The sequence below is a fragment of the Macaca fascicularis genome, chromosome 8 (assembly GCF_037993035.2).
Source record: "Macaca fascicularis isolate 582-1 chromosome 8, T2T-MFA8v1.1".
NCBI classification, from domain to species: domain Eukaryota; kingdom Metazoa; phylum Chordata; class Mammalia; order Primates; family Cercopithecidae; genus Macaca; species Macaca fascicularis.
In genome coordinates this window covers 126,271,953-126,286,731 of record NC_088382.1, presented here as the reverse complement: position 1 = coordinate 126,286,731, position 14,779 = coordinate 126,271,953, and the positions used below count along the sequence as shown (strand labels likewise).

At 39.3% G+C, this 14,779-nt stretch overlaps 1 protein-coding gene across 1 annotated transcript in view; it reads left to right on the top strand.

Annotated features, from left to right (window-relative positions):
* Positions 1-3,887, top strand: part of EIF3H (eukaryotic translation initiation factor 3 subunit H) — a 107,415-nt gene extending 103,528 nt beyond the window's left edge. The window contains exons 7-8 of the mRNA XM_005563961.4: positions 2,154-2,286; positions 3,616-3,887. Of these exons, the coding sequence (XP_005564018.1) occupies positions 2,154-2,286; positions 3,616-3,713 (231 nt within the window). The 3' untranslated portion in view covers positions 3,714-3,887. The remainder of the gene's footprint in view (positions 1-2,153; positions 2,287-3,615) is intronic.
* Positions 3,888-14,779: the final 10,892 nt, after the last annotated feature.

Genomic DNA, 14,779 nt, shown 5'->3' with positions numbered 1-14,779 from the left:
ACATGTATTTCTAAGTTTCATGTATTTCAAGAGTCATGTTCAAAATGGCCTAAATTATCTTTGGTAAAGCACTGACTGTTAGCTAGTTACTCTATATTATATTTTTAAAAGATTATTATTTATATGGCATGTTCGTAACATGTTATTTACATGTTATACTTAAACATACCTGTGTTAAAAAGAGCTATTATATTAAACTCAGATTGTAATGCCAAGGTTGTGCAAATAAGAGGTACATTTATTGAGAAAATAGAAGCAAAGAGATTCCAGAATGTCACAGCACATTTCTTTACTAACTATAATTGGTATGGCAGTGGCTTATTGCGGCATAGTTAGCAATCTTCAGTTCATTTAAAAAACTGAGCAATTGTGATTAAGAGCAAGCAATTTTGATAGGAAATAATAGACCAACTGCTGTGAAGTAGATAGTATAATACAGACAAAAACCCTGGAATTATCCGAATATTCTCATATGCACACATCTATGGCTGTGGCCATTTAACCTTTATTCATATTGCCTGCAGGCCACATGGTTTTCACAGTTCCTGGAATATTGTATTTGGACTATACTGCTCTAAAGTGTTCTTAGCATTTGATTCATAGATAAGTTGATTCCAGAATGTTTATCTGTGAAAGTAGTATTTATATATGACTACTCTGTTCATTACAATGTACTTTAAACAGAGCATTGTTAAATATAGAATTCTAAGCACAACTAAGTGATTCTGAGAATGTTGTATTTTAATTTTTTCTTAATATCAGAGTTCATATATAATATATAGTGAAATTTAAAGTACTTTGTTTCTGCCAGCTTAGAATTGAGAAAACATGTAAATCAGTATATATATATATATTTTTTTAACTGAAAAGATGGGAGTGGTTACAAATGTCTGATAAACTGAGAAGGAAAACAATCATCTCAGCTGGATTTCATTTTCCTGCTGGTTTTTCCTGTAGGTGAAGGACTCACCCAGGGTATCAAATTGAATATTTGTTTCCTATGAGTTACCCCATAATGAATACAGGAATCTTCACAAAGCAAGTTACTTTCCTTCACTAGAAAGAATTGTTGTTTCCCTTGATTTTCTTAGGAATCCAAAGACTAAATTTTTACTAGCCCACCTTGGTTTCTCATTACCTGACATTTTAAGGTTGTGTATGGGATATTATGTGCTTCACTGTTGCGAGCAGTCGTAGCTATTAGCTCTTATTGTAGTTGATCTATAAGTTTATAGTAAAAGTTTATATATATCCCTACTTTCTCTTCAGCGAATCATAGGAATCCAGAGTTTGAAAGTATTTGAAGCATTATCTGAGCTATTAATAGTATCCATCCTTAGCTATGGAGCTAAGGTACAGACGATTATCTGTTAAGAGTAGTAACGTATTATAGGCCAGGAGTGGTGGCTCTTGCCTGTAATCCCAGCACTTTGGGAGGTTGAGGTGGGTGGATCATGAAGTCAGGAATTCAAGACCAGCCTAGCCAACATAGTGAAACCCCATCTCTACCAAAAATACAAAAATTAGCCGGGTGTGGTGGTGGGCGCCTGTAAACCCAACTACTAGGGAGACTGAGGCAGGAAAATTGCTTGAACCTGGGAGGCGGAGGTTGCAGTGAGCCAAGATTGTGCCACTACCCTCCAGCCTGGGTGACAGAGTGAGACTCTGTCAAAAAGAAAAAAAAGTTGTAACAGTAGTGAACATAGCAGTCTATATTGTTATTTTAGGTCAATAGGAGTAAAGGTGAAAGAATTTCCAGAATTTCCAGTTCATTACTTAGTCATTAAAATTAGGATGAATCATTTATTACCCCATTGTCATAAATGGTAAAGAAACTCCCTTTACCTTACTAATCACGAGCTTTCCCTTTAAGCCCCCTGTTACTTACATAACTAGTTTTGTTTTCTGAATCATTAGTTATAGACTCTGAGAGCTCAGAGTGAAAACTCGAGACACTAGAGTTTTCAGCAAAGGAATTTTCTTCTACTATTGGCGTATTTAACTTCTTACACGTAAGTTACCAAGTGTTGCCGCTGATAAAAACTGAGGTTGTAATTCAGAGCAGTAGGGTTCTGTTGGTTGTGTAGCGGAAGGACGTCTTTTTTTTTCTCCTCAGAGAAATATAACCAAATCCTTTTCCCTTTGAATTTCAGTATCAGCAGCGTCGCCAGCAGGAGAATATGCAGCGCCAGAGCCGAGGAGAACCCCCGCTCCCTGAGGAGGACCTGTCCAAACTCTTCAAACCGCCACAGCCCCCTGCCAGGATGGACTCGCTGCTCATTGCAGGTATTGTTGCCCCGTGCAAAACCTGGCTGGTTTTGTTCATTGCTCGGGAAGCAGAAGACAGTGAGAAATTTACAAACAGAAAAGCACGCCATAAAAGCTAGTATATTTGAAATAGTTGCAGGATGAATTTGAATCTAGCACCTGTAATATCTGAAATCTAAGAACTTCTAAGAGTTTGTTATTTTGTCCAGATCCTTTCAGTGCTTCACTCCATGTTTCTAAACATTTTTGAGATGGCATTGTAAACTTTGTAAAATGAGTCCTTTTTCAGGGAAAGCCAGAAAAATTGTTTACAGTCTTAATGCAGAAGATCACTTAGCTCAGGCCTCTTACTATTCCTCTTCCAGCCCTGCCCTGTACAGTTGGTACTTGACTTGAATTTAGGAAATTATTTCCCTTATTTGGACTTAAATTGTGGCAGCACGAATATATTTCTGGATGAACTTTTTCTGGTTATACTTAATGTTTAATAGCACCTTTAAGCAGTAGCGGTCCTGTGTCCTGTGCTAGGACTTGATTTTGAATGTATGGCATTCATGCCCTTATTTGGCTATAATCTTATAGAAATGCTAAATGCCATTTGATTCAATCAGACTTAACCTGTGAGAAGATTTTATCAAAGTGAAAATCCTACTCAAAAGCTCATTGGCAGTTTCTCAATTCTACTAATACGTTTGTAATGTGGGAGGAAATTCCAAATTCCTTAACATTTTCTAGTGTACATACAAATTAAATTTGGAAATGAGACACAATTCCTTCCCAAAGGTCCAATTCAAACAGAATTGAAATCCTTATATTTTGAAGAAGCGTGTAACTGATGTAACTGTTGGATGGATTAGATCATTAAAGACATAAAAAGCAATGATGGAGCCCTTTCTTCAAGTGAACTCTCTACTCTTACTCTGTCTTGACTCATAGGAAAACTCCTTAACATACTCAAAGCACAAACTGAAAACCTAACCATACTTGTTCACATCTGGGTCCAGTGGGTCTGGCTGGTTTGCAGCTCTGTAATGTATTGTTAGTATCTCCTTTCTATCTGTGAAGGCTAGTCAATGCCGTTTTCTCTGTTTTCTCAGTTGTACAGCATTGGTTTGATCTACTTAGTCAGTCCTTTTGACTGACAGCTCTTATGTCCTTAGGGCTGATAAGCTTTTGAGGAGTAGTTTGAGAACTTGTATTTCTTATCCCTTATGGAAAAATAAACTCTGGATTCAAAACAATATACAGGTGATTCTGTTTTATGCTGATTTTTCTGTTTGACTAGCTTTCTGGATCATTTTACAATTTGTGGAACATTATGGCTCTATCTCTTTCTCAAATGCGCAGGCCAGATAAACACTTACTGCCAGAACATCAAGGAGTTCACTGCCCAAAACTTAGGCAAGCTCTTCATGGCCCAGGCTCTTCAAGAATACAACAACTAAGAAAAGGAAGTTTCCAGAAAAGAAGTTGACATGAACTCTTGAAATCACACCAGGGCAACTCTTGGAAGAAATATATTTGCATATTGAAAAGCACAGAGGATTTCTTTAGTGTCATTGCCGATTTTGGCTCTAACAGTGTCTTTCTAGCCATAATAAAATAAAACAAAATCTTGACTGCTTGCTCATTTGATTTTAGATGTATTTTCTCTTTTTCTCTAGCTTACTTTTGTTTGCTTATACTTAATTTCTGAAAGCTAAAACAAGCCTTGACCAGAAGTTTCACCACTTTTGCTGCCTCTCAGGTGCCACCTTTCAATCCACTTCTCCCAACTACTTATCCCAGCTCCTGACTCAGAGACCCTGGCACCTATTGTGAATTTTTTTTTTTTTTTGGATTTTTATACTTCGCTGCTCCCAAATGAGCACCCCAAGAGATGTCCATGCTTCCTGTACTTGCCCAGGAATTCCTTGTCTCCGGACCTGGAATCACCTGGCGTAATTCCGGTCATTCTGCCTTTTCATTTCTGCAGGTGATGGTCAACCAGTCTCCGTACTCATAGGCCATGGGACACAAGATATTTTTTTTTTAAAGACAGAGTCTCACTTTGTCTCTCGGGCTGGAGTGTAGTGGCGTGATCTCAGCTCGCTGCAACCTCCGCCTTCCGAGTTCAAGCGATTCTCCCACTTCAGCCTCCAGAGTAGCTGGGACTACAGGCATGTGCCACCACGCCTGGCTAATTTTTGTATTTTTAGTAGAGATGGGATTTCACCATGTTGGCCAGGCTGGTCTGCATCTCCTGACCTCAAGTGATTCGCCTGCTTCTGTCTCCCAAAGTGCTGGGATTATAGGCATGAGCCACCACTCCCGGACAGGACACAGAAATTTTAATGAAAAGAATCATGTCACCGCAAGTAAACTTCATCTTGTTTATATTATTTAGGACTTCACATTTGTCTTCCCAAACCATGAAATATAATTCTGCTAACAGCAAGTGTTGTGAATGAGGAATGAGGAGAATAGTAGTACACTGGGAAAAATGTATTTTAGTAATTTTTCTATTTTAAAGATTATCACAGATTTTGCTGTTTGTGCACCGCCAAATCAGTGAGACCTGCCAGCTGGTGGTGGTGTGCCTTTGAGAATTTTAGATGATGGTCCCCTAGGAGGGTTATCAAAAAAGGAGATGGGTGAAAGATCAGGAGAGTCGAGAAATCCATTTTTTGGACAACATTGTTTTGAAGGCACTACTGGGGCTCTAGGATCAGGCAGCCAGATTGAAACCTGGCTCCTCCTTTTCATGAGTTACTTAACCTCCCTGGCCCTCACTTTTTGTCAACCAGATGAGATGAGAAATGGGAGCAGGTCTCTTACCTCACAAGGTAGCTGCGAGTGTTGAAGACGTTTGTTGGGAGCTGGGGTGAAGCGTGCAGAACTCTGGTTGGTATGCGGCAGCCACTCAGCATGTATTCATGATGAGGGAGGCACTCCAGGCACCCTATCCAGGATATTGGGTTGTTAGCTGGGTTTTACTTTAAAAAGCTCAGGACCTAGAACATTCTAGAATCCAAGCACTTGCTCACATACATAATTATTTCTTTAGGATAATCTTTGATGTAGACTTGGAGCCAAAGGGTATGTAAAATGTCAGCCCTTTTACCTGTATTGCCAAATTGCCTTGAAGAGTTTCTGCTCTTTTGCCCTCCTACCCATGGTGATACCTTAAATTGGAGTCAACACAAATTTGAGGGTGACTATGTTAGATGGAAGGGATATATTAACAGGTAAAACTGACCATGGCCCCTGCCCTTGTGGAGTGTATGCTCTGTTGGTTCATTTCCTCTGCATTCTAATTTTCTAGACTTGGGATCTTACTGTGGAGTTACAGCATTCTTAAAGTAGCAAGCAAGCAAAATAAAAGCAAGGAAAATCAGTTTGAACATAACCTACGTATTTTTTAGGATGTAAGAGTAATTTAACTGAATCAATTCAACTATGTTGTTAGAGGTGTGATTTGTAAATTCTTTATGATTGTTTAGATTTCTATAACTTAGTAACGTGAATACACACTTAATGAAAGATTTCAGTAATCTTTGATTGGGGGATTAATCATAGTGGGAAAAACTGTTTAGGAAAACATGTCAGTGGAAATTAAATCGCCACAGTATGTAGTGTTAGGGAATAGCTTCTGTTCGGCATTTAATTTGAGTGCTGTATTCTGACATTTTTCAGGAACAAATACATGTGATTCATCTTCTATAAATATTTGCAGTTTCTTCAAGTTGAAATGAGAAAAGCCCGTAAATTGAGCACCAGGTCTAATAAATCATTCACTTACGCAAGAACGAAAAGACAGGAAAAGCTAGCATGTTAATCTAATGAATCGAATGTTAAAACACCAAGAAAATAGAAGATATTTGACATTAACTTTATAGTCATTGATGATAATCTAATAGTCATAACATTATTCTTAAAACCTGAAAGAATGGATTCCTGCTCCCAATGCATTATTCTTTTTAATATCAAACTAAAATAATTTTTTTAACCTATTTTTGGAAGCTTGGAAATTGAGATGTCGTTATCTAATGTTAACCCAATTAAGAGAGCTTGGTGTGATTTCTCATATACAGCATCTAAATATTTAAGTTTTAGTGTCTTCTAAAACATTATTACATTCTTCATACTATAGTTTTTTAACATCCTTTACAAAACTTGTATCAGCTTCACTTTCAAACCATGCTGGCATCAAACTCAGGTGTAGTGGTATCAGAATGTTATGAAATAATTTTTTATTTTCATTATAAACTCCATTTTTACAATAAACATTTCTCAACCAAATTAAGTATGTAATACACTGTTTGTCATTTTGAAAAAAAATTCTTACTGGGCATCTTTTTCTATGCTAGTTCTGTACTTTTTAAAATTCTCTCCCTTTTTTTTTTTTTAATTTAACAAGTATTTATCAGATACCTACTATGTCAAGCACTCTTGATGTTCCACAGCAGACAGGACACAGATTCTGCCTCTGAGCTTATTAATCAGCATATGACCCAAGAGGGGAACATGAAGTCATACAAGCTGATAGAGTATGAAGTCATAAGTGCCTTGGAGAATGCTTTGGGCCATCTCAACAGAGGATCCTTCTGCAATTGGGGTGTACAGAAGGGGTGACAGTGGTTAGTAGTCATTGTGGTAAGAGGATAAAGATCTGAGTCTATTATTGAAAAGTGGTGATTCCCAAGTTGGAGTCAGAACCTCTTTGGATGGATTGGAAGAGGGGTTCATTTGACTCCAAATTACCTGAGACAGGGAGTGAGAAATGGGAAGCCAGAGCTATTGGGAAATTACAGTTTGCTGGAGCAAACTGCTGTGGCCTAGTACTTACTGCCTTTAGACTTCATTTTACATAAATAGACACTTCCCTGTAATGCACTTTGAGCCTGCTTGGCTCCACGGCTCCTGGCAGAACCTGAACTGGCTTTGTGTAAGCCTCAATGGTGATTTTAGGGATATAGTCCAGGTATGCAAGGAATGCTTTCTAAAGTGCTATACCCCTGCTCCAATGTGGGGAGTTTGGGCCATTCGGTAGGAGTTTGGTGTTTCCCAGACATTGCTTTGTCTGAGTACCTGCATTCTTGTTCTTATCAGCTGTTAAGCCCTCATGTAGTTGCCATGTGATCAATTTATTAGACTCAAAATTTGATTTCTACACCATAGAATACCACTCTGCCGTAAAAAAGAATGAAATAATGACTTTTACAACAACTCGGATGGCTCTGGAGGCCATTATTCTAAGTGAACCTGTGGGCACACGAAGAGTATAATGAACTTTGGAGACTCAGAAGGGAAGAGAGTAGGGGGGCATGAGGGATAAAAACTGAATATTGGGTATAAAGTACACTACTCAGGTGAAGGGTGCACTAAAATGTCAGACTTCACTATACAGATTACCCATGTAACCAAAAACCCCTTATATTCCCAAAAGCTATTGACTTTTTTTTTTTTTTTTTTAAAGGCTAGCCTGGGTAGCATAGTAAAGACTGCATCTCTATACATTTTTCTTTTCTTTTTTCTTTTTGAGAATCTCACTCAGTCACCCAGGCTGGAGCGTAGTGGGCACAATCACCGCTCACTGCCGCCTCGATCTCCCAGGCTCAGCTGATCCATCTCTGCCTCCCGAATAGCTGGAACCCTAGGCACATATCTTCACACCTGGCTAATTTTTTTGTGTGTTTTGTAGAGATGGAGTTTCACCATGTTGCCCTGGCTGGTTTGGCTCCTGTCTTGGCTTCCTAAGGAGCTGGGATTACAGATGTGAGCCACTGCACCTATCCCTAAAAAATTTTTGATTCCATGAGATCAGATGTTGAGGCCAATTGCATTTTTGTATGAGTTAGGCAACCAATTTTCAATCTTTTCATTGAATCAATGGCAAGCAGTCTGCTACAGATTGAATACATCCTCAGAGTCTTACTAACTTGAGTATTCCCTGGAACCATCGTGAGTTGAGGGGATAGGAGATGGACTGCTGAATTCATGCTTATTCTAGGACTTGCTTGAAGTCATTTAAAATAGGATTCAGGTACATGTTTGCTTTCTTTTCCTAAGCATTCCCTACCCCCCCACCCCCCCACCCCCCAAAATAGGTCTCATTGTCTGATGTTGTCTGCAAAGAAAATATATGCTCCTTTAATCCACAGATTACTGTTTTTACATTCGAACGAAAGTGAAGGACTCTGCCACTTCTTCCTCAGACCCTTAACAATGCAGAATGGCCAGTTTCCAAGTGTCCTTGTTTAACGTTGATTGCAGTAGGAAAATACTGCTTCTGGCATTTGTGTCAACCTCAAGACAAACTCAGGTGTCACTTTTATTTCCCTCAGTAATATTTTCATTGACCCTTCTTCAGGGCACAGCCATTTCTGGCATCTTCCATCTTCCTTTGTGGACATGGAAGCAAAGGATTTGTTTAACTTTCAGCAGTGTTTACTGCTTCTGACAGCAAATGGTCCTTGCCGTCTCTTCTTGGACTGTAGTCTCTCTTGCCAGTGTCTTACTTTGTGTGTACTGGAAACAGTTCTTATTTTGTCAAATCCCCTGGGTGATCTTTCTCTACCTTTGTTTATCTTGTCATTTGGCTTTCATTTACTTAACTCATTCCTAATTTCAATATGCCTGTGATTCTTTAGTGTTGATTCTTGACCTCCATTTTGAGGTTTTAAAATTGCATTTTTTAATTTAAACAGTTTAAACAAATTAAACAAAGATTTAACTTTTTCCATGATCTAATCATGCATCTCTGAATGTCATAATTCTCCAATCAGGCAAACAAGTGTCAACCTCATCTCCTAGATCACAATGGAGAAGGTCTATTTTTCCCTTTGATGCGTGCAGCTCCCATTATTGCTGATGAAAGGTCTTCATGTGCATTAAGGGGAAACTAGACCTCTAATGAGATACAGAGAGGAATTGCAGCTGATGACTTCTACTTCTAGCCCACTGTACTATAACAAATGCACACTCAGGAGGCAATGGGCCAAAGAAACCAAAATGCATGTGCTGCTTATATAAAATATCTCGCCTAGTCTTAATGTAGGTATTGTTTTGGCTTATAGTGTCTGATATTCCATACCTGCTGAAGGGGGCCCTCATTATGGTGGCAAGAGACCCAGGTACTTGGAGAAGAAAATGAGTAGACAAATTATATTTCAAGTAGCTTTTTAAGAGCAATCTCCAAATTAATATTTTACAGTTCACAAAGTACTTGCTCATGTATCTTCTCATTTGGAATTAGAGAAGAGTAAAATGCATTATGAAGCCAGTGCATTTGATACAGAAAATACTAAGGGTTTGACACAGTAATGGCCTAGGAATGATGAAACCAAACTTCAAAAAGGTTGTGATTGACTAAAGCTAACCCACCCCGAGGTGGCAGGACCGGGACTGGAGCTCAAGGCTTGGGTGTCAGTGCCATCGTACTCTTACCAATATGTGGCACAACCTCCCTTCTCAACAGGACTGGAAAAATAGTTCTTGTTTCGAGATATCTTCCTATTTATGTGATATCATCTCTTCTGTGGTGAGTTACTCTCTCTCCTTCCCCACCAATTTCTGGGAACTGTTTCACCTCCTAATTCACCCTGATTCCAAGATTCACAGGATCCCAGTAGTGAGCTCCCAGTGTCTGTGTTTATAACTGGACCAAGGTGAACATCTTAGTCAGTTACCCTCTTCAGATAAACAACAATTAAGGGATGCTAGTGTCCATCCAGGCTCATTTCTTGAGTAGAGGTGGTCTAACCTCTTGACTACTTTGTAATTCAGGGCTGAGTAGCAGAGCACAGGGGAAGAATCAGCTGGAGCAAGAATAAAAGAATGTTGCCTGGGTTCCTAACATTGGCGTTTTCTGTTTCCAGTATCTTTCTGAGGCCTGTTTAGAATCTTGCCTTTGAACCTCATGAAAACATTTGAGTCTTCTTAATAACACTGCCTTTTTTTTTTCTTCAGCATGTAGGAATTGGTTTCTGTTGCTTTCAACCTAAAAAAAAAAGACAAAAAAAAGAAAACCTAACCCAACTCATGTAAATGCCAAGGCTTATTTGCTATTAGGCCTCAAAAGATTTTAGAAGGTGCAGCCTTAAGTGGGAATTGGAGAATAAAAGCTGTTGTATTTTGCAAATATTTTAACAGAACTTTAGAGCAAGAGAGGACCTAGCCCTATCTCTCTGTGACCACTAATGCCCCCATTCACAGATGTGGAAGGAGGTACCAAGAGCTTTAAGTATTGTTTCCAAAATAGCCTATTCACCATTCTTTTGTACTGTTCTGTGCCTCAACATTTCCTGCAGAATGTTGTCCCTTATATGACTGAGGGTTTCTGTTTGCAAAGATGATCCCTGATGTACTCTGGAGTTGAAGTGTGTAGCATTTGGAGCTCAAGGGTAGCACATTGTCTCAGAAATGAACAAGGAGTTGGAGGCTAATTTAAAACATCTCACAACTCCCATCACCTTGACTGTTCCAGCTGGGAAGTGAATCGAAGAGGTGAGCTTTTGCTGCTTTGCTGGAGATTGGTATAAACAGGTGGTGGGTATTCTAAATTTGGTCTGAGATGAAAACATTTCAAGCAAACAAAATTAAGCTAGATTCTTTTGACAGTGAAGTATTTCTTTAGAGATGCAGATGTCAGTTTATTAGAGTACAAATCAGCACTGGAAAAATAATATTTGAGGTTGTGTGTCTTTAAAAGCTATCCCTGACCAAAAAGAAAAAAAAACTTTGGAAAACTATATCTTACCTTTGCCTCTGGCTTCTAAACGTATGGTGATTTTGCAATGGTAATGTGAAGTCCCTTCCCTCCCACTCCCAGACTTAACGGAAGAAGGGAAAACTGGAGTAATTTGTTAGGAACAAAGACATTTGCATTTGTAATGTTCGTGTCATTCTGTTCATGCTTCTGTGAATTAACAAATGTACAGAAATTCAGAAATCATCTGGAGTAGGAGAGAGAGAAAGGGAAGGTGTTGATTTTGCATTTTGATGAATCCCTGATGTGGCAAATCTCAGATGACAATCTCCCATTTTGTATTGACGGACTGTAGCAATTTTGGGGTACTCTGCTGAGAAGTGATTAGAGGCTGGCAATGCAAAGCCTCTGTGAATTCCAAATATATTTGGTGTTAGCAGTAAATCATTGCTCCTGATTTAAAGCACACTTGGACAAAAAGATTATCTTCTGCTGATGCTCTTACGTACTGGATGCTTGCGTTTCATTGCCTCTAGGAAAAAAAGACTAGCCGGTCAACCAACAGAAGTGGCACTTTTCCATCTAAAGAAGTATGTGTTGCTTACTTTGGCAGTTCAGCCCTTCTGAATCTCTATCTCTGATTTGATGAGTGGGTTTTAGCTTTGCAAATGGAGCACACTGTAGGGGAAAGTAGAATTGCAAACTTACACTTTCAGAATGGTGATCGTGGTGGTGGATCTTCTTCTGTAGTGTTAGAGCACCTTTTGGTGTTCATTCAACAAACAAATGTGCCAAACACTGCTCAACACAGGGTGAAAAGACAGTCAGTCCTGGCCCACATGGGACTTAACTAAGCGCAGTGGTTCCCAAAGTATAGTCCCTGGGTAAGCATCATCTGCAAACTTGTTAGAAATGCAAATTTTCAGGCCTCAACCCAGACTTAACTGAAGCAAGAGCTTTGAGGATGAAGCTTAACCAAGCACCTGTCTTCACCAGCACCCCAGGTGAGTCTATTGCTTGGTGAAGTTTGCTCTAGTATAGATGCTCCTTGACTTGAGGTGCAGTTACATCCAGATAAATCCATTGTAAGTGGAAAATATTGTATGTTAAAAATGCGTTGAATACACCTAACCTACACCATAGCATAACCTAGCCTACCTTAAACATGCTCAGAACGCTTATATTATTAGCCTACAATTGGGCAAAATAACACAAAGCCTATTTTGTAATAAAGTGGTAAACATCTCATGTGATTTGTTGAATACAATACACTGTATCTGTTGTTCACCTTGTGACTGGGTGGCTGATTGGGAGCTGTAACTTGGCTGCTGCTGCCAGCATCATGAAAAAGTATTACACTGCCTATTACTAGCCAAGAAAAAGATCAAAATTGAAAATTCAGGCTGGGTGCAGTGGTTCATGCCTTTACTCCCAGCACGTTGGGAGGCCAAGGCGGGAGGATTGCTTGAGCCCAGGAGTTTGAGATCAACCTGGAAAACAGCGAGACCCTGCTTCTACCAAAAAAAAAAAAAAAAAAAAAAAAAAAAGAAAGGCAACCATGAAACAAAATTCTACTGAATGTGCATTGCTTTTGTACCATCGTAAAGTTGAAAAATTCTAAGTTAAGCCATCCTAAGTCAGGAGTTATCCATACAGTGGTTCCTGAATCTGACTGTATTGCCAAGGGAGTTTTTTTTTTTTTGCTGTTTGTTTGTTTGTTTTTTGTTGTTGTTGTTTTGAGATGGAGTCTCTGTTGCCCAGGCTGGAGTGCAGTGGCATTATCTCAGCTCACTGCAACCTCCACCTCCTGGGTTCAAGCGATTCTCCTGCCTCAGCCTCCTGAGTAGCTGGGATTACAGGTGCATGCCACCACACCCAGCTAATTTTTTTATATTTAGTAGAGACTGGGTTTTACCATGTTGGCCAGGCTGGTCTCATATTCCTGACCTCAGGTGATCACCCACCTTAGCCTCCCAAAGTGCTAGGATTATAGGTGTGAGCCACCGCAACCAGCCGAGTTTTTTCTTTTAAACTAAATGTTGCAATAACGCCTGGACTTTTTTTTTAAGTTACCAGATGATATTGGGAAGACATAATTTAATAGCTCATTATAGAGTAGCCAGCTCTATGGAGAGGTTAAGAGTAATAGTTATGTCGGGCTGTGGAAGAATAGGACAAGGACAGGGAGGAGGAGGAACAGGGACACAGAAGGCTGGAAGGATCCAGGTCCAGAAAGCCTCATATGCCATAAGCCTGAGATAATAGTGGAGCGTTGTTTACCTGGCTGTGCTGATTGCAGCAGCCACCGTGCAGCAGTAGTGTAGGTACCGCATCCGAAAGGACAGCAAGTGTGTTCCACTTCAGAACCTTGCACTGAAAAAAGCCTCAGTGACGTAAATTCTATTTTGAAATCTATGTTGGATCCTGGCAGTGGGAAGGAGAAATTGTGACAGTGGGCCTCCTACCCTCACCCTCAGCACCCCCTAATTAGGATCAAGGGGTCAGATGAAAAATGAAAACAGAGATTAGAAAATGTGTTATTTTTCTAGCAAAAATATAATTTCTAAGCACCAGCCTCATAATTTAAGGTGAAAAGCATGTTGATGTTGGAAAAAAAAATAATTACACTGTTCTCCGCCTTGCTGTTCAATTGGAATCATGTGCAATTTTGTTTGAATTGGTATCTCCAAAATATGACCTATTAAGGCTTTTGAGAGATTTCTTGTGTATTTAAACACCATTGATAGAGTGGTACAGCAGAGAATATTTAACATTTGGTGAAGGAATTTCTTCTTGGGCATCTTTACAAAATTGCAGGGAAAAGTACATTTTTAGCAAACTGCGAAGTCTCAGCTCTAAGAGCCTATGTAGAATGGAGAAGATTTGGATCGCTTAGGGGTCAGCATATCTGCATACCTTAAGGCAAATGAAATAAATCATTGGAGGCACTGAGAATAAAGTCCTCTGTCTTGCCGCCAATATTCCTTTTTTCCTCTCTATAACTTTTTTTTTTTTTGCAGTATTTTCTGAAAGTCTTTTATTTTTTAAAAAAGAATATAGAAATTTAGATTTAATTTGTTACAGCTTGCATTTAAGTCTCTGGAAAAATGAGAAGTAATTGGAAGATAACAGTAGCAGCTGCCTAACCAGTTGTTTCAAAATATGGCAGTAAAATATTAAATTCGAGACTTGCTATTTTTGTGCACAGATGTCTGTCATTGGTTGTGATAGATTTCCAACTTCCCTACCAAGTTAATACTTTAGGAGGGGGTAGGGAGGAGGATTATGACAAATTATGGACTTGTATTACTCCTAAGGAAAATAGGAATCAAGGGAACCTTGACGGTAAGCTTTATATATATAAGCAATTGTTCTCTCTTTTAAAAAAGAAGAAAAAGCACAGTTAAGCATGTATTATGTTGCTTAATAGACCTGGGCTAGAGGGCAGCCTCAGATTTTGGACACTACTACTGAGAAAAAGTCTACGACTGATTTGGCACATAAATCGTAAGAACCATGAGCTTAGAGGGAGAGCAAGCAGTCTTGATGGAACATGCAGTTTATTTGTATCACAAATGGGAGGTATGGGATGGGTCAAGTGTATGAAATTGACATCTGAGGCCACACAAGGATAGAGCTTCGTTATTCCTATAAATGGAATTAGCCTGCAGCAGTAGCATGGACTATTCAGGTTATTTCAGTGAAAATGGAGTTTCACTTGCCAGTGGAGCAAGGTACAGTGTGTTTCAAATTGGGCATGTGTGGGTGTTCTGGGGAGGCAGGAGATGACTGCAGCCAGGGGGACAGAGGTGGCAGCACCTA